We start from the raw sequence: 25,581 nt of genomic DNA, 5'->3' as shown, positions 1-25,581 counted from the left end.
CTGTCTTCTCATCTCCTTTATACCCATTCACATCCTGAGAAGAGAATAAGGACCATATAAGTGAGGTTGAGAGAAGAAAAGTATTACTTGGTGATCCAGGAAGGCTTTGAGAGGAAGTATGTGCTGGATTTAAAGTTTTTCTGTATAACTAAAACTTTAAAATTATTTTCTGTGGAGTGGGATGGGTCCACAGCACCTACGTGGAGGCCAGAGGAGTTGGTCTTTCTCCCCCTTGTTGAGGCAGGTCTCTCTTGTGGTTTCTGCTGTGCCCCTTTTTTATATCTGCACCCAGCTGAGGTCTGCTTGTTTTTGTTTTCTTTCAAGACAGGGTTTCTTTGTGTAGCTCTGGCTGTCCTAGAATTAGCTCTGTGGCCTGTGGCCTTGAAGTCAGAGATCCTCCTGCCTCTGTCTCCTGAGTGCTGTGATTAAAGGTGTGTGCCACCACTGCCCGGCTGCATTCAGCTTTTTTTTTTTTTTTTTTTGTGGGTTCCAGGAATCGAACTCACGTCATCAAACTTTGCAAACACTATTACCTAGTGAGCCCTCAGCTTTCCTAAAAGCCTCGCTTTGTATGTGTGTGTTTGAAATTGTTTTCAACTGAAGAAAATTGTGTGCGTTTGTGTGTGTATGTGTGTGTGTGTGTGTGTGTGTGTGTGTGAGAGAGAGAGAGAGAGAGAGAGAGAGAGAGAGAGAGAGAGTTTGTGAGGGTGTGTGTGTGTGCACCTGTGGCCTGTGCATGTGAGGAAGCCAGGGGAGGATGTTGGGTGTGTTCCTCTAGCACCCTCTGCCTATTTCCTTGAGACAGGGTCTCTCACTGCCTCTGGAGTTAGGCTGGCAGACAGCTAACCCCAGCAGTCCTCTGCCTCTGCCTACACAGTGCTGATGTTACAGGCTTGCATAGCCGGGCCAGCTTTCCTCACAGATGCTAGGGAATTTGAACTCAGGTCCTCGTGTTTGCATAGCAAGTACTCCTGCTCACTGGACTAGGTCCCCAGGCCACTTTATACACCCTAATGCATCCAATAATGGGAATGTTATTAGATTGCCCAGTTCATTTTTCATTCAACAATCAACTATTTTTTGTTGTTGTTGTTTTTGGTTGTTTACAATACACCAAGCACGTTTAGATGTTGGGAATCTTGTTTCCACAAAGGAAAGAAAATCATTTTTTTAAAAGCCACACTACTCCTACCATTGAATTTCTGTTGTTTTTATTGTTTTTGAGACACTGTCTCTTGCCATTTTTAGGCTGGTCTCCTCTATCTTTTGGATTCATGTAATTTTCCTGCTATAGCATCTCAACTGCTGGGATCCACTCAAAATTGTTCATTGCTCATAATCATTGAATTAAAATATCATTAAAACTAAATTTACTGACAAACAGTTTGAAATAGAAAAGGATATAAAACTGTGAGATTTCTTCCCAGAGGGCTATTTATATAATTGGGATCTATAACAGGTAGGTGGCTCAGGTAGGTTCTCATGTGTTATTTGAGCCTAGAGGCCTCTCTGGGTCCCCTACCCTGACTTCTGACACCTGCATGTTTATGTCAAGTGTCCTCTAAGACCCCATGTCCGAGGGCAGGTTGGTGATATAAAGTGTGACAAGGGAGAGGGGAACTGACAAAGAGCCCAGGAGTAAACTCACCATGCCATTGAGAATAGCTAGCAGAGAAATTACTTCCAACAGTGGTCACTATTGGTATAAAAGTGAGGAAGAGACCCCAGATGCTTTAGGTAAGGGGAGGAAGCTCGGCTGGGCACTCCAGCTGGTTACCTCCCCTTCATGTTTTGTTTGATGGATATTGTGTGTCCTGACTCAATGACTCTGTCTGCTGCCGTTTGCTCTTACTTGGATGCTTCGCCCAGTAGACACCCAGCCTTGAGTCTCTCAGACAAGAACACCAACTGATTGCTTTAACGGGGCTTCCGAAGCTGATTTCTGCTGGATGTTCAGAGTACTTGATGATGTCTGTCTGTCTGTCTGTCTATCATGGATTTTCCATCTGCCTATTTATCTGTCTATCTATTCCCCTTCATTATTTTACTCTGACTTGCTACATATTTAATAAATTCACTCACTCAAAACTGAGAGCCCAGTTACTGTAGACCATTTTCCAGACTGTACAGAAGGTCATACCTCTAAACTGTGGCTAATGGGTGGAGATAAACCAGGACCTAGTTAATTAAAAACGTTACTATGGAAATAAATGAAATAATGAATGGCAATCAGCACCTCGCTGCTACTCCGTCAACTCACACTCTGAGACTCACGCGCCATCACACACTGATATCTCTGAACTCATGTCATAATGCAGGTGACAAATTTGACCTTCAGTGAGATTCAAACTTAAAATATGTAGACAATATAAGTGGGTATGGCTGTCATAATTTGTCACACGCACACACACAATACACACACACAACACACACACACAACACAACACACACACACACAACACACACACACACACACACAGGAGGGAGGGCAGAATTGCCTTTTGACTTTATTTGTTACTGATCAGAAAGACCTTCCAAGTTGGAAAATAAAGATGATTTAATAGTAGAGAAAAGGTGATGAGGTATTTTCTTTAAATTACTTAATTAAGATATGAAAGATGTCTATGATACTGTCACCAACACTTCATAACTGGTGACAGAACTGAATGAACACAGACACATTGTGTGGCCCATGCACAGAAATCCCATGAATACAGTTAAACAAGCTCTCCCTAAGAACACTTAAAATCTGCTTAAAGACAGGCTAGGAAGAGGCAAAGCAACTTCCCCATTGAGGCAGGCCGACTCCAGACTGCAGACTCCTGATGGGAAAGAAACAGAGATAAGGGATACACTCTGGCTGGAGGAGCATTCCCCTAGCAACACCAAATCCTGGGTTTTGTCCCCAGTACCAACATAAACCAGGTACAGGGTACATGCCTGAGATTTTAGAACTCAGGAGGAAGAGACAGAATCAGAAATTCAAGGCTATCCTCAGCTACTTAGGGAGACTTTATTGGCTGGGCGAAGATGCAATGAGTGTGATCTTTCTGTAACTAGCCAGTACTGTCAGTGCTATTGTTACTTATGAGAAGCCCATAAGAACACAGATGACCTCAAATTTAGACATCAAGGAAGCAATGAAAACGCTTAGATTATAGGCGTTCCTAGAGTAATGTTTGGGATACACTGTGCTGAAAGGTGACATGTTTGGCCAAGACTGACTTATAACCGGGCCCCCGTCAGCCTTAAGTGAGCAGTGTCAGGATTCACACAGGGGTGTGGGGATGCTCTGCTGCCTCTTCTGACTTAGAACCAGGAGGCTTTGTCTACTCTAAAATCCATTTTAGGGGGCTGGAGAGATGGCCTAGCAGTTAAAAGCACTGGCTGCTCTTCCAGAGGACCTGGGTTCAATTCCCAATACCCAAACAGCAGCTCACAACGGTCTGTAACTCCAGTTCCTGGGATCCAAGCCCCCTCCTCAGGCATCAAGCATATATGTGGGTCCACACATGCAGAAAACACCCATATGCATAAATTAAAATATAAATAAAATGGAGTCTTATTATCTTATTAGTATCTTAGTAGGGTCTTTTATTTTTTTAAAGATTTGGTAGGGATCTAATAACCAAAACCAAAGAGAGAAGTGTGTCCTTCTTCTGGATTCTCTTGCTCAACGGTTATAACAGCTCCTAGGTTAAGACCAAAGTGAAGACTGCAAGATGTCTACTCTGATAAAAAACAAACTAAGGAAGACACACACAGTCCTTCCAGAGGACTATGCCTCTTCCCATCGCAGTAAAGAAAATGCTGGATAAACTGGTCACTGTCACAGGAGGACAAAGGGCTGCCCTGACGATGGGGGCCAAAGGCACCCCTCCCCCCCCAAAGCTCTCAGCTGCACAGGTGATTATGTGTTGTTTTATTGTGTTCTACAAGCATCCCCTTTTAGACTGTCCTAAAGTAAAGGGGACTCTCTAGCTTCTCCCCAGTTGCCAAGCAGGGTTCTCCAAGAGCATCATTATTTGATAAGAAAAGCAAAGTTTGGTTTGAAATGCTCAATGTGTCCCGATTCCACACTAAGTACCCACAAACTTACCAGCATCAGAATCGACAGGAGATAAGTTATCCCAAGGAAACAAAGTCAGTTACTTCACTGTATACCTAAACAATTCCACCTTTTCTATCTGGCTGGGTCTTTAGAGACCTCTGCTAATATCTAGAGGGCTCAGGGCCTGATAGGGACAGAGAAGTCCCTCAGCACTGCCTCCCACAGCTAATACATAATTCAGGTGTGCCCCTGGGGACACAGTCAGAGCCACTATCTCCACACACATAATCTTCACAGTGAAGGTGTGGCTTGAGGTTAATTTTCAAACTGCAGGTAGATATGAAGCTATGATACCAAATAAGAGGAGGGCGAGGGAGGGGCATCATTTCCTAGACAATGAGATGCAAGAGGAACTAGGCAGATCTTTCACTGCTTGCCTCCCAGATGTTTGTCCAGGCTTCTGTGAATGCTCATTAACCTGAAGCAGTAATGACATGGGAAAGAAAAAGAACAACACGTTGAATTTTTCATGAGGCTCAATTTAGGGCTGTTGAGATGACTCAGCAGGTCCACACTTGCCACCACGCCAAATGACCTGGGTTTCATCCCAGTAACCCACATAAAAGTAGCAGGAGAGAGTCCTGAAAGTTGTCCTCTGACTTCTGGACCTTTGAGCCCCTCCCCCAACAACAATAATAACGAATTTAACAAATCAAGTTCAGTTTAGCTGGCATAAGGGACTATTCTTTGGATTTAGATGGTTTCCTTTTGACACAAGTAGTGTAAAACAGTCCTTTCTGGAACGGAGAGAGAATGCACTTCTGCCTTCTTGTTTTATTTTTAACTTTAAAAATCACTCATTTCTTATTTGTAAAGATTTGCTTTGACTTTACGTGTGTTGGTGCTTGCACACGTGTAATAGGGTGCCCATGAAGGCCAGAAGAGCTGGAGTCATAAGCAGGAGTGAGTGAGCCTTCTAAGGTAGGTGCTGGAAACTCTGGTCCTCTCTGGCCCACTGTTGAGTATTTCCTGTGACAGGTTTTCCTGTATCCCTGGCTGACCTAAACGTTACAGTGTAGCTGAGGATGCTACTGAAGGGCTGATCTTTCTGGCTCCATTTCTTGAGGATATAGTACTTGGCTTTTGGGGTAGTGGGAATGGAACCCAGCGTTTCATGCACACTAACTGGGGAGACACATGGCCAGCCCTCTGTATTTATTTTGAATATCAGGCAAAGCTAAGAGCGCTGTACTATTGAATGTGATCACAGCCAGCTGCGATAAGCCGGCCTCACTGCATATATTACTGGAAAGTTACGGAGGAGGGGGCCACTATCCAAAGTCATATATTTGGGGATGGTCTGAGTCAGAACTCAAGCCCTAGGTTCCAGTCACGAGACTGACGTCTCACTCAGCACGCTGTCCACTCCGTGTGAACCGCGTGCCCAGGGCTGAGCTTCACGCTCTGTGAATGAATGTGAGCGTACCGCCTCAGGACAGCCTAGCTCCTCAGTGAAAGGTTAGAAATGCCAAGCACGACTGAGCGTGGCCTTTGAGGAAAAAAACGTCTAGAGACAGTTGGAGCAGACGAGTGTGAAAAGCCACACGGGAATTCTCTGTCAGCCAAGCGGCTGGAACGGATGGACAGCGGAGTGCGGCTGCAGCTCTATTCTTCCTAAATTCCAGAACTTTCTACCCTCACTCACTTTAGAAAGTAATTGTAAGCAGGGTGGCAGCCATCTCCATGAATGGAGGGTAAACATTTCCTAGTGGAGAACAAAGCAACTGTGCTTGGCCTGCATGCATTAGTCACTGACCATCCTCCAAGCTGACCTACAATACAAAACAGTGCTGTGTGTGTGTGTGTGTGTGTGTGTGTGTGTGTGTGTGTGTGTACACACAGAAGAAACAAAGAAAGAAGTCGTCTTTTCTTACAGGAATGCTAAATGCTATGCTATGGGTTATTTCTTAAGCAGCGAAGATGTGATCAGTCATTAGAGACAAGGCGGGAGGCAGTCGCAGAAGCCTGTTATAAACATCCATCAGCATCGCCTCCTCGGAGCCGAAAGAAAGCACATTTCTGTGTGGGTAGAGATGTCTAAGTCATAAAGTCATTAGTGGTCCGGTGGCTCATTTCCTTGGGAGAACACACCATTACTCAGTTACGGACACAAGGCGTTCACTACCCTCACCCCCCTGCCCCGTTGAGTCATTAAAAATTTTTGCTGTCTGAATTTTAAAAGGCTTGAGAATCGACAGATTTTCAGTGAACACTCAATACAATGCCTCTCTTGCCAAGAACTGAGGGGCGGGGGGGGGGGGCAAAAACTGCTCGAGGAGGCTGATGTTGTTACACAGGAAGAAAGTGCATATGTGTGAGGAGGCGCGGGGAGAAAGCTCTATGCTGAGAGGACCTGGCAGCAGGAGTTCCGCTGGATTTAGTCTCTCCCTCTGTGAGGCTGCACTTCCTAAGTCCTGTTAAATGATCATATACTGCTTTGAAAGGCTCTTGACATTTTTCCCTGTCTGCAAGAAGCTTCAGGAGTCTTAGAAGTGAACAGTCCAATGAGGAGCAAGCTGTCTGGGCTGAGCTTGGAAGAAGTTTAGGCAACCACAGCCATCATTATCTTTGTTGTCTCTTAATCAGCAAACCCACATTTTTTACTGGGCCGGGAAATGGCTCAGTGGGTACTAATGCTTGTTGTGAAAACAAGATGATCTGAGTTCAAGTCTCCAGTGTATACATTAAAGCCAGGCATGGCTGCACCAGAATCCCAGCACGGGGGAGGGAGAGACAGGTGCATGTCAGGAGCTCTCTGGCTAAGTAGCTTAGCCAAATCAGCATGTACCAGCACACATATATGCACATACAATACACCCAGCAAACAGGCAAACAAACAAACAAACAAACAAGCAAAACCACCTTTCTCTTTAAACAATGAAAACTTTCGATCTTACATTTAAAAGTTTCTAGAGCTGGGATGTACCTCAGCTGGTAGAAGCCGGGCAGGCCAGATCCATGGCCTCTTTTCTTCCCAATCTTATCTACAAGTCTCCATGACCACAGGGTCATGCACATAACATTTATGAATAGCCCTAGATCCAGATAAAATAAACAATTGTCAGTGTGTGACCAGAGGAGAAACCGAAACTACACACAACTGCTCCGTACAGTTAAGGGGAGCAGAGCAGGTGGGTAGTGCCAGGGCCCCTGGGAAACTTCAGCTTAAAAACAATGGTGGACAGGATCTGCCCGCAAACTGCAGGCCACTGCTAATCAAGAGAATGACGTTTACTCTAATTTAGCAATGTAGTATCGTGCCGGGTAGTGGCGGTATACGCCTCTAATCCCAACTTGTTTGGGCATGATGGAGTGAGCTTTTAATCCAAGCACTCAGGAGGCAGGAGCAGGTCCAGCCTGGTCTACACACCACTCAGGGATAAATATCAAGATCCTCAAAACCAAAACCTTTAAAAATACACGAACAACTCTTTGTTGTCCATTAAAATTTAAATGATACTATTATAAGAGTCAACAAATCCAGATACATATTTGGTCTTAAAAATAGGGCGTTAGGGATTTAACTGCACAAATGCTGGAGAAAATTCCTTTTGTGGCGAATAAAAACCCAGCAAGGTACTGATTACAACAGTTCAAGGGCACTGCAATCTGAGCATCTAGTGAGTTAAACACCTATACACACGAGTGATGGGTGGGCAGACAAGGAAGCCTGCAGAGGTATGGCTGCTTAGGTTTCCGTGCTTCTAATAGTCAAGTGAGCGTTGATAATGATGATGATGATGATGATGATGATGATGATAATATAAAAAAGCCCCTAGTGAGATAACTTCCCCAGGTATTCTGGGTAAAATCCAAGATGCATCTTATATCATAGAACACCCACATTTCCTAGACACTAGACCTTTGGGCATCACTGCAGCATCAGCTTTAGGCACTATAGTGCTGATGTACAGATAACACAAACCTCCCATGGCTGTGACTAATTGAGGTGACAATTTCACTAATGTACAGCTGTCCCCCCAAAAAGTCCTGACTGCCAGCTGAACACCCCCGTCTAACACAGTTCTTTCTCACCGTGAAGTCAACACACATTTCCAGGAGGTTTGCTTTCTCTGTTTTTAAAGCTCTATTATAAAACTCCATCTGGCAGATTAACAGGGAAACACGCCAGGCATTCTCAATAGCCAACCATCACTTCTCATGTTTCCTTCAGTAAATATAAAGGTTCGGAAAAACTGGGGAGGTAGCTTTTCTGTTCATGAGGTGATCTTTTCAAACCTTCAAAGTTTGAGCATGCTGAGTTTCTATTACCATGTCATTGGGACGATACGAGCGGAGCAGAGAGAAAGTCTGTCCTGGAGAGGCAGAGGTCTTAGACACCGAGAACGCATGCTCCTACAGCTCAGAGAAACACTGATGGAGCTGCACTTCGACTCCATGAACTGCCAGGAAAACACATGAGTACTGCCTTTGCCCTCGGAAGCCCAGCCCTCATTGTAAAAGCGGAAATACTGAGAGCCAATGATATCAGCTCTGATGTCGTAGGCAGAGAACCACGGTGCTGTGGAACAGTGTCACCCCAGAGGTGTGCAAAGGACAGGATAAAGGATACAAAAATATAGTCGTCCATGTATCTCTTCTTCAGGTTCTCTACAATGGAGCTCTCTGTGATCTTGGACAGTAGCACCATGTCGTCCACACCGCTGTGCTTGACATTGTGACTCTGCCAATGGTACCGGTAGGCACCCTTGCTGCCCTGGAGACAAAAACACAGAACGGGTTAGGATGGCTCGTATTCTCCTGGAGTTTTCTAACACACACACACACACACACACACACACACACACACACACACACACCTGCCCGCATGCATGCACTCGCAGATAGATGCATGTATATATTTTAATATATATATTTGAGCTTCAACCTTGCTACCTTTAGATAAGTGGGGAAGAGTCACCATGGTCCAGTGTACTGCTGGTGTTCATCTGAGACAGGGTCTTAGGTACAAGATAGTGTGAACTCAGTTTGGAGCCAAGGATGACTTTGAATTTGTGATCTTCTTGTCTAACCATAAGGGTGTTGAGATTATAGGTATGCACCGACATACCTGCCTTGTGCATGTGACAAGGACCAACCCCCAGGGCTTTATGCATACTAGACAAGTAGTCTACCAACAGAGCCACATCCCTAGGTCTCTTTTCTCATTTGTACGATAAGAAAATTGAGATTCACTTCAAAGAGTGTCCATGAGAATTACACAAAGCAGTCCAGACTCACAAAACACTGAAGGGCCTGGGGACACAGTGCCCAGTACGGAGGACTGACTCTTAAACTCTAGAATCCGTTTCTTCGATTTGCCAGTGAAATCAAAGTTAAACATTTGACACTGAAGTACAGACTTGAACCCAGAAGTGAGACGAATGTGTGTTGCCTACAGTTTGGTCACACTGCCACCTTCTCAAGTCATCTGGATTACTTTTCCTTCAGAAGCTTCCTGATGGTCACTCACACAGGCCATCCACATTGCTTTTCCCAGGGAATGCCAACCTGGTCTGTCACCACTACACCAGTCAGGAAGCTTACAAGGATAGCTTGTGCATGACCGCACTACATGCTGCGTTCGATGGGGCCTCTTCTCATCCAGGCCTCATTCCTTGAACCAGCAAGGCCTTGACCCTGGTATGCATTAGGGCTATTTAGCTCTGCAGTAGGAGAGGCCTCTGAAGGCTAAGCCGCTGGGCTTCCCCTCACATGGCATTCCTATGGTGGGATGCCCATGCATTCAGCACATCTTGGGGTTTGGGGGGAAGCACCTTAAGTGGCCGAGTCTGGAGGTTTCCATCTGCTGAAGGACACCCAGCAGTGATTCGCAAATTACTAACAGTTAACACACAAACACATATGAAATTGAGCATTGGGTTCATCCCTGGAGTCACATTACCCAAGAGGCTGAGGGAGGACTGTAAGGTACAGACATGTCTTGGATGTATAGCAAATAATCAATCAATCAATCAGTCAGTCAATCAAATACAAAGTAAACATACAAAATGTCTGTATAAAGGACATGACACACTTTCCCCTATGACACGCTAAAGCAAAAGCCTTTGGAGTAGATTTCAAACATTTGAATTTTCAGGAGAACTTAGAAGAAAGGCATTTGCTTTCACATACACTCACCAGGGCAAAACCCTCACAAACAAACAGAAAAATAAAAGGAAAGAAGCTTGAATAGATGTGTACTTCTGACAAGAGACAAGATTCTGGAGTATTGTCATTTGCTGTCAACACTTCACGTGTCTTCACGGAGGCGCCATGTACTAGGCTAGTGTGACGATCCAAGCAGGGCTCAGCCCTGTCCCCACTGTGTAAGCACTCGACTCGAAGGAGGTTCATCAAAGCAGAGGAAAACTGTGGACGAAGGTATCCAGAAAGGGCAGCTGCTCAGGCAGTGGAAAGAAAGACAGAAAGAAACACGATCAAAGCCACATTAACCTCCTCACAGGGAACATATATGAAGTTGCTTTGTTCTGTCTGAGGAGGACACAGATGCCTTGCTAGAAGTGAAACCCAAGAGGTTCAGAGGGAAAAGCAATCCTCAAAACCCAGCGGAGAGGAAAGCCACCACTGGGAAAAGCACACCACACGCCAGGGCTTCAAGCTGTTGAGAAAGGTTCTAGAAGGTCTGCCACCCATGCTGTCTAGTGGAAGAAAACTGTCCATAGGATATATTTGGCTTTCTCAGAACCACACACAACATCAATTCTGCAAAATTACCTCAGACGTCACCACTCCCCCTTCCTCTGTGGCAAGCAGAGAGAGAGAGAGAGAGAGAGAGAGAGAGAGAGAGAGAGAGAGAGAGAGAGAGGAAAGGCGCTGCCCACAGCTTGACTCAGGGCTCCCATCAAAAGCCCAGGGCGTTCTTCCAACCAGACAGAGCCCAGGGTACTCCTCCCTGGCTCTCTGCACCCATCCCCAACACACACACACACACACACACACACACACACACACACACACACACAGCCAAAACATGTTATTTTCCTTTTTCAAATTTTCCTTTTGAAAAAATGTAAACACAATTGAGGGGTACAGAAAGCCATCATAAGTGGCTATCTATTGTCTCCAATGGACAATGGAACGTGGGGGGCTGGTGGCATAGGCTGTATGCGGATGTGGAACCCCATATCGTGTGGGTAGTCATGGGGTCCACTGGCTCTCTCAAAACCCTGCCTGCTGTCCCAGAGTCTGATTTCTCCTCCTGGTGTCACAAACAGTGCTCCTTGCCAAGGCTACTGTGTCTCTTTGTCCCGGATATTGATATTAAAAATTGACACCAGGCCTTAAATTCACTGTGTAGCTGAGGATAACCTTGAACTTCTGACCCTCTTGTCTCTCCCTCCTGGGATCTGGGATGCTAGGCTTGAGCCCCCGTGCCTGGCTCTGCAGTGCCGGGGAAGGAACCCAGAGCTTCCGGCATGCTGAGCAAGCACTCCACCAACCCATCTAGGAGCCCTTGGAGCTCACGTTCTCCTTACTCACTTTCCAGACTTCTCTCTGAAGCACAAACCAACAGTATGACTGAGCGATTGCTACCAGCCAACCCATCTTACTGTGTCTGTCGAATGACATTTGCTTTGCTTCACTTTACAATGGCACTAAAGTGCAATGCATTCAGAACAAAATTATTCTTCCAACTCCGATCTTTTCCTAGACTTGCTAGTAACATACAAACAACCACAGCTCCAGCACTCTTGCTCTCAAAAGGGTAAATGTTCCGCCTCACCTCCCCCTCCCCCACAGCCCAGCAGAGCAACACTGTGTGCCTGGGCCACGCTGTAGTCAAGCATTTCAATTTATGAGCTCTTTCAATCTCTGACCTGTCACACCATCACACAGCCTCGGACGGAGACTGTCCCAGAGGACTTGCTCCCATTCACACTGCCACACCACCTCCAGTGCCGCTAAGACAAGCTAAGCAGGTTCTCTTTGCAGGCCCGCCCAAACATGGCTTCTTCCCACTGTCTTCCCAGTCATGCACGGGGCATTACTCCTGACTATCAAGACTCAAATGGCAACAGGATGGCAGATTGTTGTTTAGTCTTTTTTTTACCCCAGAGCTGAGGAGCAAACCCAGGGCCTCAACCTAGCAAGCACTCTACCACACCAGATTGTATCTGGGTGGAATTCCTTTTAAAAGGCACATCACCAGGGCTGAGAGACTGGTGAGCAGTTAGCACTTTTCTGTTCTTGAAAATTCCCAGCACCTGCAAAGCGGCTCACCACAGTCTGCAGCTCCAGTTCTAGGAGACCTGGCGCCCTCTTCTGGTCTCCTTAGGCATAGGTACATACTTTGTACACATACATAACATGCAGGCAAAAGATTCATACACATAAAATACAACTTAAAAATCTTTTCTAAAGAAGACACACTATCGTCACGATATGACTACGACTCAGCACCAGAGACTGAAACATTAAATTGCTTTTAATTAAACAACTTTTCTATAGCTAACTGGCCATGAATTTGTGTGTGTATGTGTGATCACATGTGTGTGTACATGTGTGCAATTATTTTCATTTCTTTCCCCTTCAATCCAGGCACCAATGGCTGCATATATGAATTTCTTCACAGCCACCCCCAACATAGCGAATTATCTTGTTAAACTGTCCTCTTAGCTTCCTTTTCCTTTCCTTCCCAACCCACCACAAAAAACCAACTGGGCACGCGGATGAACTAAGAAAGCATGTTTCCAGGAGAGGATTATCCCAAGAACAATTAGAGTACAATGACACCTGCTTCTGAAGAACCCAGCAAGGGACCTGCTCCTTTGTATGCTAACCTCAAAAAGTAATTGATAAAAATGAAAAGTTGAATTAAAAACATTTGAAAATCAGATCAGATAAAGGTAGACAGCGCAGAGGGGAGACAGGGAGAACCAGCTCCCTGGATCAGAGGAAGCTGCTCCGGCCAGACTGGAGGTCAACAGAAACAGCAGTCAGAGCCAGGGTGGAGCAGGGAAGACACAGAAGCAATAATGTGCCCAGGGAAGCATGGCCCTCAGCGTTCTCACTGTCCAGCAGGGTTAAAGGTGTGTAAGGTATTGTATAGGAGGCAACTCAGGTTAATAATGGCAAAGGCCGTTAGAATCAGGAAGGGCTTGTCATTATACACATACACACACACACACACACACACGTGCGTGCACACACGCCATTTATGGCACTCTAAGCAGAGCCGGAGGGCTGACGGTTGCCCTAGGACACCAACATCTGGGAAGTGAGAGGATGTGCCACAGTTCCAGGGAAGTCCCCTGATCATATGCGCTCGCTTCCCCTTTTCTCTTTCCGCCTACTCAGGCTGGATGGCAGCAGCCCGGCATGCCTGGGTGGGACACAGAGGCAAACTTCCCACGATGTCACCCTTCCTACGCTCTAGGAGGCATTTCTTTCCCTCTGTTCCCCTCTGCAGCATCTCCATTTGTCTCCTTCTCCCTAACACAGTCAGTTTTAAAGAAAAAGGATACAGAGTAGGGAGAGCAAGAGCAGTGGATACAGCACTGAGAGCTGTGACAGCCGGAAATCAGCAGGTATGGGGGTTTCCTGTCAGATGGGCCTCAAGTAGAAACTCGGACCCATGTTAGCTTCTAATGATCACTAGTGTGAGAAAAAGCTGTTAATTCATATGAAGGTTCTGGAAAGTAGAGTATGTTTATACCCATCTGATAGCCTAATTTAGGGGGATGGATGTACCCAGACATTGGGTCCCTCATCAGGAGAAGGGAAAGGCTACAGGGCAAGAGCTTTAACAGTCTCCCCTCCTCCCTCCCTCCCTCCCCTTCCGTGTGTGTGTGTGTGTGTGTGTGTGTGTGTGTGTGTGTGTGTGTGTGTGTGTGTGTATTTACCAGGGTGGGGACCAGGAGAGCAAAAGTGAGTCAGCAGGCACACACAGGCAGCATTATCCTCTCTGTTGTCCCCCACACCCTGGGGCGGCCCTGGCCTCAGGGCTCTGCAAACTCCGACTTACCCACTTCACCCAGGAGTAAAGGAGTCCTTCACCGGCAATGCCCTTCAGAGGCCAAGAAAAGGGATGCTGTTAACTGTATCTGGAAACACAACAGGCCCAGTGTCGGAAAGACGGGAGACTAAAAATACACTTATAGACTCCCAAACAATATTTTTAGGAGACAATCTAAAAATAGGTATGGAATTTCAGAAACTAGTCAACTAAAGAAAAAATGCATATCCTATTTGATCTGGCAATTTTATTTTGAGAAGTTTACTTTAAGATACATATCTGCAAGGATTAGTGGTTCATGCCCTTAATCGGCACTTGAGAAGCAGAGGCAGGTAGATCTCATTGAGTTCAAGGCCTGCCTTGTCTATAAAGCAAATTCCAAGAAAGCCAGGGCTACATAGAGAAACCCATTTTGAATCACACACACACACACACACACACACACACACACACACACACATGAATGGGGCTGGAGAGATGACTCAGCAGTTAGGAGCACTGGCTGCTCTTGCAAAGAACCTGAGTTTGGCTCCTAGCACCCATACAGCTGCTCAGAACCACCGACAATTATAGTTCCAAGGAACCTGAGTTGAGGTCCTTTTCAGGTCTTCAGGGGCACCAGATCCTTATGCAATGCACTGATATAAAAATAAACTTCGTTTAAAAAGTGTTATTGAGGAGGGGGAGTGCTGGAGAGATGGCTCAGTAGTTAAGAGCACTGACTGCTTTTCCAGAGGTCCTCAGTTCAAATCCCAGCAACCACATGGTGACTCACAACCATCTGTAATGGGATCCAATGCCCTTTTCTGATGTGTCTGAAGACAGCTACAGTATACTCATACACATTATTTTAAAAACAAAACATTAATTTGGTGATTTCTTTAATGCCATACTATGTAGAAATAGCTTTTAAAAACATTTAAAATAACTATGCTTATAAAGGCTTAAAATTATACACGAAGGCTGGGGAGAGAGCTCAGTGGTTATAACCTTTGCCAAGGAGTATGGGGACCTGCATTTGGCTTCCCAGAACCCATGTAAAAGTTGGGTACAGTAGCACATATATATCAGTGATCCCAGAATTCCTGTGGAGAAAAAGGAATCTGAGACAAGAGAATTTCCAAAAGTTGATGGGCCAGCTAGGCTGATGTTATGCCAAGAATGACAACAGAGATGTTGTCTCACATCTGAAGTTATCTTCTGACCTACATAATACACACCCATACCCACAGTGGCACGAGACCCCCAACACACTGTGGCATGTCCTTGCACACACACACACACACACACACACACACACACACACACACTACTGTGCACATTTATCTTGCCTCCTGCTACAGCATCCACACACAGAGACTTGCTGTAGTCCTCTATTGGGTAAATCCTCACCCTTTCCCGACCATTGTGGGAATGCAGGTAGCTTACACTCTGTCCCAGAAGTCCTGTCCTTTCTGTGGAGTCTTAAATGGAAAGAGCCCCCCTTTTAGTTGTGAGTGGGAGTTCGGTTCATCTCTCAATTCTTCACACTCTCCGAAAGAGTGTCCTTCAAGAACTGCCAGCATAGTTCTCACCCATTTCTCTCATCCTCTAGAGAAGGAAGGATAGCTCCTGCCCTTCTGGTTCTCATCAAAAGTCTTATTTGCCCTCCTTGCCCCTTATCCACAACAGGTTCAAACAAGTGTACATATTCTGGGTGCCCAGGACCACAAGTTTCCATAATGTTGCTCAGGGAGCCAGGGAGCCTCTCCCTCTCGCAGGCATGTGACCTAAGCTAAGAGGCTGTGCTGGAGATCACCTTAGTGCGGCAGGACAGTCTATCCTCTCAAAGCCTAGACCCTGGAGGCTGCTTCACACAGCAGCTGGCCTTGTCTCCAACGAGCAAATCCTGGCTAGGCTTCCCTAGCTTGTCTCTGCCCTTTCCTAATTGCCTTCTCCTAGCTCTGTGGCTCCATGCATGGATCTCTCTCACTTTTCCTCTTCCGTGTGTGTGTGTGTGTGTGTGTGTGTGTGTGTGTGTGTGTGTGTGTGTGCGTGTGTTTGTTGGAATCACTGAGTCACACTGTCCCGTGTTTGGATGCGATATTCTCTGGCAAGCCCCTCCCTACTCTGCCTCCTACGCCGACTGCCTGTAAACTCCTGCTCCACCAGCCCAGGCTGCCCTCTCTGGGAACCTCACCCCATGCGACAGCAGCGTGGCACCTGGCTCCCAGAATATACTCCATTCATCATCTATCCAAGCCCTAGTTAATGGCCGATGCATGTGTGGGGGCTCATGCATACTTGTTAAATGAATGATATAGAATATAATTATTATTATTATTATAGAATAGCTAAATGTCATTCTATTTTAATATCTCATATATAACTTGCTTAATTCCAACAATCTCATCAGGCAGGAAATTGGCATACGGAAAGGTTAAGTTGCTCGGCAACACACACACACACACACACACACACACACACACACACACACACCCCGTGCTTCAAACCCAGGCTTTCTGTAGTCAGGGGTTCAACACCGTGGCTTCTGCCTCTCATAACAAAGTGACTGGTGCCGCAACCATAATCTTTCTAAAGCCCACTGCCTCACTGACTAAACTGTTTTTTCATCACTATAAAAACACCATGAAGTGTTTCTACTCAGACAGAAGCATGTACAGTGTAGGGAGTATCGGTGCAAAGCCCCACAGCTCAGAGAAACTGCATGCTTTGTGTCACACCAGTAAAATCCCAGTACCAAGAAGGCTGGGGCAGGAAGATCACTGTAAGTCTGAGGCTAACCTGGGCTACACTGTAAGACCTGTCTTTTTGGCTCATCTCAGGATATCTTAGCTACATAACTACCACACTGTGGCAGCTACTGGAAGGATGAATGGGGACTCAGCCGAGAAGGGGGGGGGGAACGTTTTCTTTAAAAATGAGCTCTCTGCTGACAGGATATCCAATCCCAAGTGGTCAGACCTAAACACATACAAGCAACACTAAATGTATGTTAAATGTATATTTAGTAGGTGTGTGTGTGCACGAGCGTGTGTGTGTGTGTGTGTGTGTGTGTGTGTGTGTGTATGTGTGTGTGTGTGTGTGTTTGATTGGAGAAAAGGTTTTGAACTTGAGAGGGAAGGGATGGCATTATGGGAGGAGATGGGTGAAGAGGAGAAAGGGGTAGAAATGTTGTAAATATAGTATTCATGTGTGAAATTCTCAAAAAAAAAAAGGAAAAAGGATGAATGATAACGTGTTGACATATCTCAGGCCTCTTGAGGGTGCTGTGTCAGGACGTGCTAACTGGAGCAAGGCTCTCAGAGGTCAACAGCGTCTGGGAGTGAAGGAAGCTTTGTGTTGAACACCATTCTGACATGCACACCATTCTGACACACTTGCTATGGTATATGAAGTCCTGGAGGGCAGGGCTATCTAGGCACCACTAACTCACATGCCCTAAGCCAAACCCAGGAGCAAGCAATCCCTGTTTCTGACAGGAATGTAGAGGGCTCCTCGGGCTGCCTGACCTCTGCTCCAGTAAGTGCATTCTTTAGGGAAACAGAACCATAAAGGCCTCATTCCCAGAGCCCTTCAGGTACTGGGGGAAAGTGTTTACCGGATCAGAGAGATTCTGGATTACTGTGGCGAAGGCTGACAGGGCTGCAGAGAAGCCATGAAATCAACAGTTCAGATTAGTGTTATCAGGAGCCACAGGCAAGGCCTTTTCTCTCCCCTCATTACCTGACGGGAGGGCTCAAGACCTTTCCTTGTCTTTTCCATTCATGACTCACACCCTAGACTTGAGGAATGGGATAAACATGGCCTTGGGGCTCAAGAAATTTTGAAGAGGTATTGGGGAGAGCAGGGCAAGAAATGCCAAAAACCATGCTAGATGGAATTAGAAGCCCCAGAGAATGCCAGAAGGCAGATGACTATCTTCAGATGCCCCTGTTAAGGGTTATCTCACAGAAGCTACACCCAAGTTGCAATTCCAGTCTGCAAGAGGCAGTGGGCTGTGGTCTGAGGTTGGAGAGGGTTGCAGGCCCCGTGGAGCAACAGGCAGACACTGGTCCATTTCTGGCAGATTTTGAAGGGGCTCTTGCTAGGTACACATACCCGTTAGGTGTCTAGAGTGCTAACCACAGACACACCCTCCAACTCAGCAAGCAAGTTCTGGTAGTGTCTTTACAAGAACACCCATTTGGATGATCCAGCCCAGTGAGCTAATCTTGAACGATAGGCGAGCTAATCACAGTGTGATTCTGCAGTAGCCACACACAGGTACCAAGGCAATGACACACATTTTCAAATCCAACCTGGAATGGAAGGTATGAACTGTTAGGCAGAGAAGAAACACGCTCTTCAAGGAGAAAGAGTGCTAACTTCAGAGGCCTGAGCAGCCAAAGTCTTCCAGATCACAGCAAAAAAATAGCCCTGGGCAGATTACATGACCTCTCCACCTTACAGACACCATGCCTGGTGTCTTTCTGTTACACTGAGGATGGAACCCCAGGGTTTCAGGGATGCTAAGCACAAACTTCTCAGAACCCGTTTAAACCGCCAGCCTCAATATGTGTGTGCAGTGCTCACAGAGGTGACAGGTCAGCCTCTTGTACCCATTGGGCACTATTTGCTTTGTTTTCTGAAGCAAGGTCTCTCTAGGTGAAGCCGGAACCTCATGATTAGGTTACAATGCCTGGTAAACAAGCTCCCGGGATCCTTCTGTCCTGCCTCACGATTGTTGAGATCACAACTGTGTCCTACATTCCTGGCTTTTTATATAGGTGAAAGGATCAAATGCAGGCTCTCATGCTTGTCCAGCAACTAATTCACCTACTCTAAGCCATCTTCCAAGGCTCCCCAAATATTTACATATTCATATTCAAAGCCCTACAATTTTGACTCTACTTAGAAAGTGCCTTCTCCATAAGCTATCCAGTCTAAAGCTTTTCACGGATGAAAAATCTGAAGCCGCTGAGATAATCTATCAGATCTACAGAACTGTTTCGGGAGAAATTAGGACCAGAATTTGGGTCTTCCAACCCCCAAAACATCCCTGGATGGATCTCTCTTCTCCAAGTTTTCCCAACAAACCTTTGGTAAGGGTGACTCTTAAGATTTTAATTTTGATTTTCTTTTCTTTAAAAAATATGTATGTATGTATGTATGTATGTATGTATGTATGTATGTATGTATGTATTATATACAAGTACACTGTATCTGTCTTCAGACACACCAGAAGAGGGCATCAGATCTCATTACAGATGGTTGTGAACCACCATGTGGTTGCTGGGATTTGAACTCAGAACTTCTGGAGGAGCAGTCAGTGCTCTTAACCAATGAGCCATCTCTCCAACCCCTAATTTCGATTTTCTAACTATCTCAAAAGTCCTAGAGAAAAGTAGATACTATTTTAGATGTTTATGCATAACTGAGTCTATAGGTTTAAACATTTTTAGCCTCTGTAATGATAAACATTAGTGTTCATTTGTGTGCATATTTACATGTGCCGCACATGTGTGTGGAGGTCAGAGAACAGCTGTGAAGAGTCTGTTCTGTTTCCACTGTGTGGCTCCTGGGATTCCGACTCACATCCTCCAGCTGGGCAGTAAGTGTCTTCACCTGCTGAGCCATCTCACTAGCCCACTAATTGTGAATCTTGACTCCCTGGCAGTCAGATTGGGTGAGACCCCTGGAACCCATCCACATAAGATTGGAGGAGCTTAATTTCTTCCTAGTTTATATGTTGATGCAAGTTCTCACAGTCACCCTGAATAGAAGTGGTTTGAATCTTTCTTTTTTCTTCTTTCTTTCTTTCTTTCTTTCTTTTTTTAAATCTTTACTTATTTTCTGAGAACACTGTAGCTGTCATCAGACACACCAGAAGAGGGCATCAGATCCTATTACAGATGGTTGTGAGCCACCATGTGGTTGCTGGGATTTGAACTCAGGACCTCTGGAAGATCAGCCAGTGCTTTTAACTGCTGAGCCATCTCTCCAGCCTGGTTTGGGACTTTCTACCTAGACCAGACTGCTCTTGAACTCCCATCTGTCTCTGCCTCCTGGACAATGGGATTAAAGGCAGGGCCCCCACAACCAGCCTCTCCTTCTGTTTTGGGTTTTTTTTTTTTTGTTTGTTTGTTTGTTCTTTTAAGAATATCATGAAATGTCACCCATGTAAACAGCACATCTTGATGCTAGCCACCCAGCTCCTCCCTCTACGTTCTTCCTGGTTTTTTAATGTGAAGATAGACAGGTAACACATCCCAACATAGCCTTTCAGTGAGTGATCCCACACAGTCTCACTTTGGGGAACACTTTCTGGAAACTTCAACCTCCACAGGGATGTTTATGAGCTGGAGGTGGGTTGGGAAGCCTGGACGGTGCCTTAAAAACCAACCAACCAAACAAGCAGCAATAACGTGGACCAGAGAAGTAGGGGGTATTCTGAAGAAATCAGAAAGCAACCATCTACCTTGAGACCTCTGGCTATGGAATTTCACAATGATCCTTCTGATATCTACTTTCTGAAAATGAAACGTGAATTGGCCATGTCTGATGGGATTGCAGGGCACGGATGAGTCACACCAAGACACTGTCACAACTGTGTAGAAATCTCACGTAAGCAAACTTCTGGCCGTTGTTACTCATTTCTTACTGTAGTGTGACACACCAGTAAGGTGACCTGGGTCTCAGTCTTGCTCTTGCTCTGGACTTCAGTCTTTCACACAAATTTCATGTGTATGTGTGGGGGGCACAGGGGGTAGATAGAGTGTGACTTTTCTCTGAAGCAAGATACCCAAGTCCCACCAGAGGAGTCAAATATATTAAAAATAACACCTGAGAAACCCGCTCAGACAAAACAGACAAGATAGGATAGCAATTGCCAAAGCAGTCAGCTAGAAATATGCTGAAGGAAATGCGTGTGGGGTGTGGGGGAGAGTATGCAGACATGCCCAAATACACGTGAACATGCATGTAGAAGCCAGAGGCCAACCACGGGTGTTGGCCAAGGAATCTCAGAGATCAGTGTCTGCCTCTCCGGATCTGGGATTACATGTGATTGCTAACACCAGGCTTTTGACTTGAGTTCTGCAGCCGCCCCCCCCCCCCCACTTCAAGGTAAGTATTTTACCCACTGAGCCATCTCTGCAGCCTCTAAGGAAAAACGTGTGCTGTTTCCAAAGCCGAGCCGCTCACTGCTCTCCAAAGCTGGCCTCACTTCTTTTGACCATTGAGGACACCTCAGAGCAGAACTTGAGACCTGCGCTCTCCCTGTTAGGTGGAGAAGAATGTGTCAACTCTTTATGCAGAGGACATGGCTCCATTCTGAGTGTGACAGTGAAGAGAATGGAAGGTACCATGTGACAGACCCCAGGAAGTTGTGCTTAGAAATGGACAGCCAGACCACACGTTCATTCACAAACACATCCATATAGTTTCTGCCTTGCAGGAAAATGCTGAAAGTAGGGGTACTGTGTATTCGGTCTCCAAAATACCAGGAAAGACGAAATCTTTTCCCTGGTCTGTGACCCTTTTCCTTCCTGGGAGTTTGGCCAAAGCACAGGGTTACTTATTAATCAAATATCCCACACCCCAAGATGGCACGGGAGCCAAAAGGAAAAGTCTTCAGCCTTTGTTTGGTGGGGACTAGCTGTGTGTGCAATCCTGAAGTAGCCACTCACTTTGCACTTAGAAAGAAAATGCCTCTCAACGTATTGCTTTTAAATTCCAAACAGCAAGAAGGAGAACAAAGGTTAGAAAAGAACGAAATAGCTCGAGATGCTGAGAAAGATAAAAGGCGAATGATTTAAATTAAACACGAGGAAAACATTAAGGACGTGAAGAAATAAAACAATCCGAGATCTAAACACACAACAAAGAAAAGATGTTTGGTCCCAGAGTGAGTCATGTGGATAAATAAAATAAAATAAAATTCTGTACACGTTCTAAAGGAAAAAAATAAAGCCAACCACAGGGAAAATGGTTCCTTCCAGACTCCACTGTGAGGCAACCACAGCTCATTTCGCTTCGTAAACCTACAAGTGGTAAATTCAGCTTTTAAAATGCCTGTCTACTCAGTCTCTTAGAGTGGGTGTGGTGGCTTACATCTGTAACCCCCGAACTTGCCTGAGTCAGAAGCTGGAGAGTTCAAGCTCAGCTGGGTTAGAGAGAGAAAGAGAGGAGGGATGGGGAGGAGGATGGAGACAGAGACTGATGGAGGCAGGGGCTGGCAGGGAGGGGAAGGGGAGGGGAGGGGAGGGGATAGTGGGCTCGGGCTGATGCCTCATCCATTAAGAGCACGTGTTGCTCTTGCAGAGGACCCTGGTTCAGTTCTCAGCACCCCCATGGTGGCTCACAACCACCCATAACTTCAGTTCCAAAGAATCTGATGCTACCTCCTAATCTCTGTAGGTGCCCGGCACCCATGTGAAACACACATGCAGGCGAAACACTCCTATGCATACCGCAAGATACATCTTAAAAAATCTTGTGTGTGTGTGTGTGTTCATATGAAAGCCAGGGGACATGTTGGGTATCATTTCAGGAGGCTATGTTTCTTCTCTCTGAGACAGGGTCTCGGATTGGTCTGGAGCTCACTAATTAGGCTAGACTGGCTGGCCAGTGAGCCCCAGGGGAGTTCTTTTGCCCACTTCTTCAGTGTTGAATACAGATGCGCACCCACACACCCAGCTTTTTATGTCGGTGCTGGGGATCAAACTCGGTCCTGTTTACAAGGCAAACACGTCACCAACTGAGCCACCTCCCCAGACTATAACTTACGGCAAAATGTTGGTTTTTAAGAGTAATTTTAATACCTTTAAATATACCCCATTCATGTTTTCTTGCCTCCACGTCAAAGTCACTTTTTGTTTGTTTTGTTCTGTTTCATGGAGAAGGCATGGTTCTGTTTTTAAGGCAGGGTCTCTTGATAGTAGCTGAGGATGGCCTTTAACTACTGCCTCTCCTGCCCCCACCTCCCAAGTGCAGGAATTAAAGGCACCACCATGCCCAGTTGAGCCAAAGTTTAATCGCCATTTCTTAGGAGTGCTTCTGGGACCCTGCTGGCTGCGGGTTTGCACACCAACGAATCTGGCACTATTTAAGTGTTGGTGAAGTGATGAGCAGGTATGCTGTGAAGTTAAAAGTGTGTCACCAGAGAAACACAACCAATGCTGGGTGCAGGAATGCTACAGATGGCAGAGGGACACGAAAACAATGTGCGGTTCCTTTCTATTCTGTGTCGCCTCATTGTGTTTTGAATAGACTGAATCACTGCCCAGCTCTGGGCCAGGCTCTCAAAGGCCCCATTGTAAGAGCCGAGCTTTCCCTGAGCACAGTGAGGGTCCTGTAGCAGCCCTCCCATGAGTTTCCTGGCTGGTATGACGGAAATCTTAGCAGAATTGTAACATTGCTCCAGCAACAAAGCAAGACTGCAAAGTGACCAGGGGCCTGCCATCACGGGCATGGGGGCAGAACTCCTTATCTGAGCACCCCACTATCTACTGCCCACATCAGCCACCCTCACCGCCAAAGAAAGGGCAGACTTTCTAGGACTCGAGTGTCTGGTTTGGAGGCAGAGGGAGAGGCTGGCAAAGAGGAGGGCTCCCACTCAGCAGTTTGGAAAGGGGGCATTCTGGGATTGAGCAAGGGCCAAATGCCCCAGGTAAGGAATACATCTGTACTGTTGGTTTTAATGGGTGAAAAAAAAATCAGTATTCATCCCACACCCTCCTTTATTTTTCCATGAAGAAAAAAGAAGACAAAAAGCAGACAGCTCCCACCCCATCTACCAGATGGAAGGCATACAGTTACCACCCCAGTTACCTTTATCAAGATCTCTCCAGAAGGCAGCGGGAGAAGCCTCGGTTGATAAGGCACCTCTGAGCATAAGAACCTGCATTCAGATCCCTAGCACCCACATAAAAACGCTAGGCATGATGTGTCTGTCATTCCAGTGATGGGAGATGGGACATGGCATGAAGCAGTTAGCCAGGAAGGAGCCTGAGGACAGACTGACATCTGAGGTTGTCCTCTGATTTCCACATGAATACTGTACATGTGCAAGCCTCCCCCACTGTCATATGACAGACAGACAGACACACAGACACACAGAGGAACTCACCATGGCAAGCATGGTTCTGAGCACTTTAGACATGGGAGCTCACTGAACTGTCTCAACAAGGCTGTAAGGTTGGCATTATCAATCTGCACCTAAGGTGCAAAGCCATGGCATTACCGTGCCTCAGGTCACTGTGTAAGCAGACTTTCTCCACTCCTCTCCCCAGCTTTCTCACTGTATATTTCATTAGGCATTGGATGCTCTGATCCTAGGAACAAGGAGTGGTCAGGACATCTATGGGAGCCTTCCCTATGGACTTCAAGGATGCCTTTGCCCCATATGCCTAGGAGTGGCTGTATAGAATAGGAAGGAAATGGAAGCCAGGGAAGTTAAGGATGTGTGCTGGGAGTGTAGCTCTGTGGGTGGCACGCACAAAGTCCCAGCACCTGGCACAATAGTGCACACCTGTAATCTTGGCACTGGAGAAGCAGAGGCAGGAGCATCAAAAGTTTAAAGTCATCCACAGCTATAAAGGAATTTGGAAGCCAATCAGAAATAAATGAGATCCTGTCTTAAAGAAAGACCAATGAGGGGCTGGAGAGATGGCTCAGCTGTTAAGAGCACTGACTGCTCTTCCTGAGGTCCTGAGTTCAATTCCCAGCAACCACATGGTGGCTCACAACTATCTGTAATGGGATCTGATGCCCTCTTCTGGTGTGTCTGAAGATAGTTACAGTGTATTCACATACTTAAATCTTTTTTTTTTTTTAAGGGATAAATCTGTTAAATTAAAATAAAAAAGCAAGTCAAACTGATTTGCTCATCCATTCCAGCACTCATTTATTCGTTCATTCGGACACTGTAGCAGGAGCCAAGCATTGCTCTAGGTGCTGAGAAGCAGATACAGACCTGACAAATGCTACAGAGAAAAGATAGAAGTTGATGGAGTTGGAGGTTGAGGATTCTTTGAAGAACTGATTTTAGCATCGCCACAATCAAACTGTGAGAAGGAATCCAGGGGACAAGGAAAGTCACGGGGAGCAGCATGAGGGGGCTTCTCCCGAGTGCTCAATTAGGAAAACTGATCCAGCTTGGCAAAGCCAGTGCACATCTTGGCACACCCATCCCAGAGATTTCTAAATGCCCAGGTCAGAGACACTAGTGTCAGATGCTTATCAGATCCTGAGCAGGGTAAAGTCCACACAATCGAGCTCAATTAACCACATGACCAAAATGGGCCACACCCACTCCAACCCCAGAATGCTAGTCCAGAGCTTCAGAATGACAAATGTCTGAGATCTGATCAGTGAGCTAGCGCTCTCTGTGTTCTAGACCTCTATGTCAAGTGCTTGGCTTATAAACATGAAGAGCAGAGTCCAATACCTAGAACCTATGTTAAAAAAAAAAAAAAGCTAGACACAGTAGTGTGTGTGTGTGTGTGTG

The 25,581-nt window shown here is 46.0% G+C and overlaps 1 protein-coding gene across 1 annotated transcript in view; it reads right to left on the bottom strand.

Annotated features, from left to right (window-relative positions):
• Positions 1-25,581, bottom strand: part of MYO1E (myosin IE) — a 183,842-nt gene that overhangs the window by 102,237 nt on the left and 56,024 nt on the right. Inside the window, exon 2 of the mRNA XM_080934887.1 lies at positions 8,685-8,828. Within this exon, the coding sequence (XP_080791013.1) occupies positions 8,685-8,828 (144 nt within the window). The remainder of the gene's footprint in view (positions 1-8,684; positions 8,829-25,581) is intronic.

Source organism: Micromys minutus (assembly GCF_963924665.1).
Source record: "Micromys minutus genome assembly, chromosome: 21".
NCBI classification, from domain to species: domain Eukaryota; kingdom Metazoa; phylum Chordata; class Mammalia; order Rodentia; family Muridae; genus Micromys; species Micromys minutus.
This window is presented reverse-complemented; position numbering and strand designations above follow the sequence as displayed.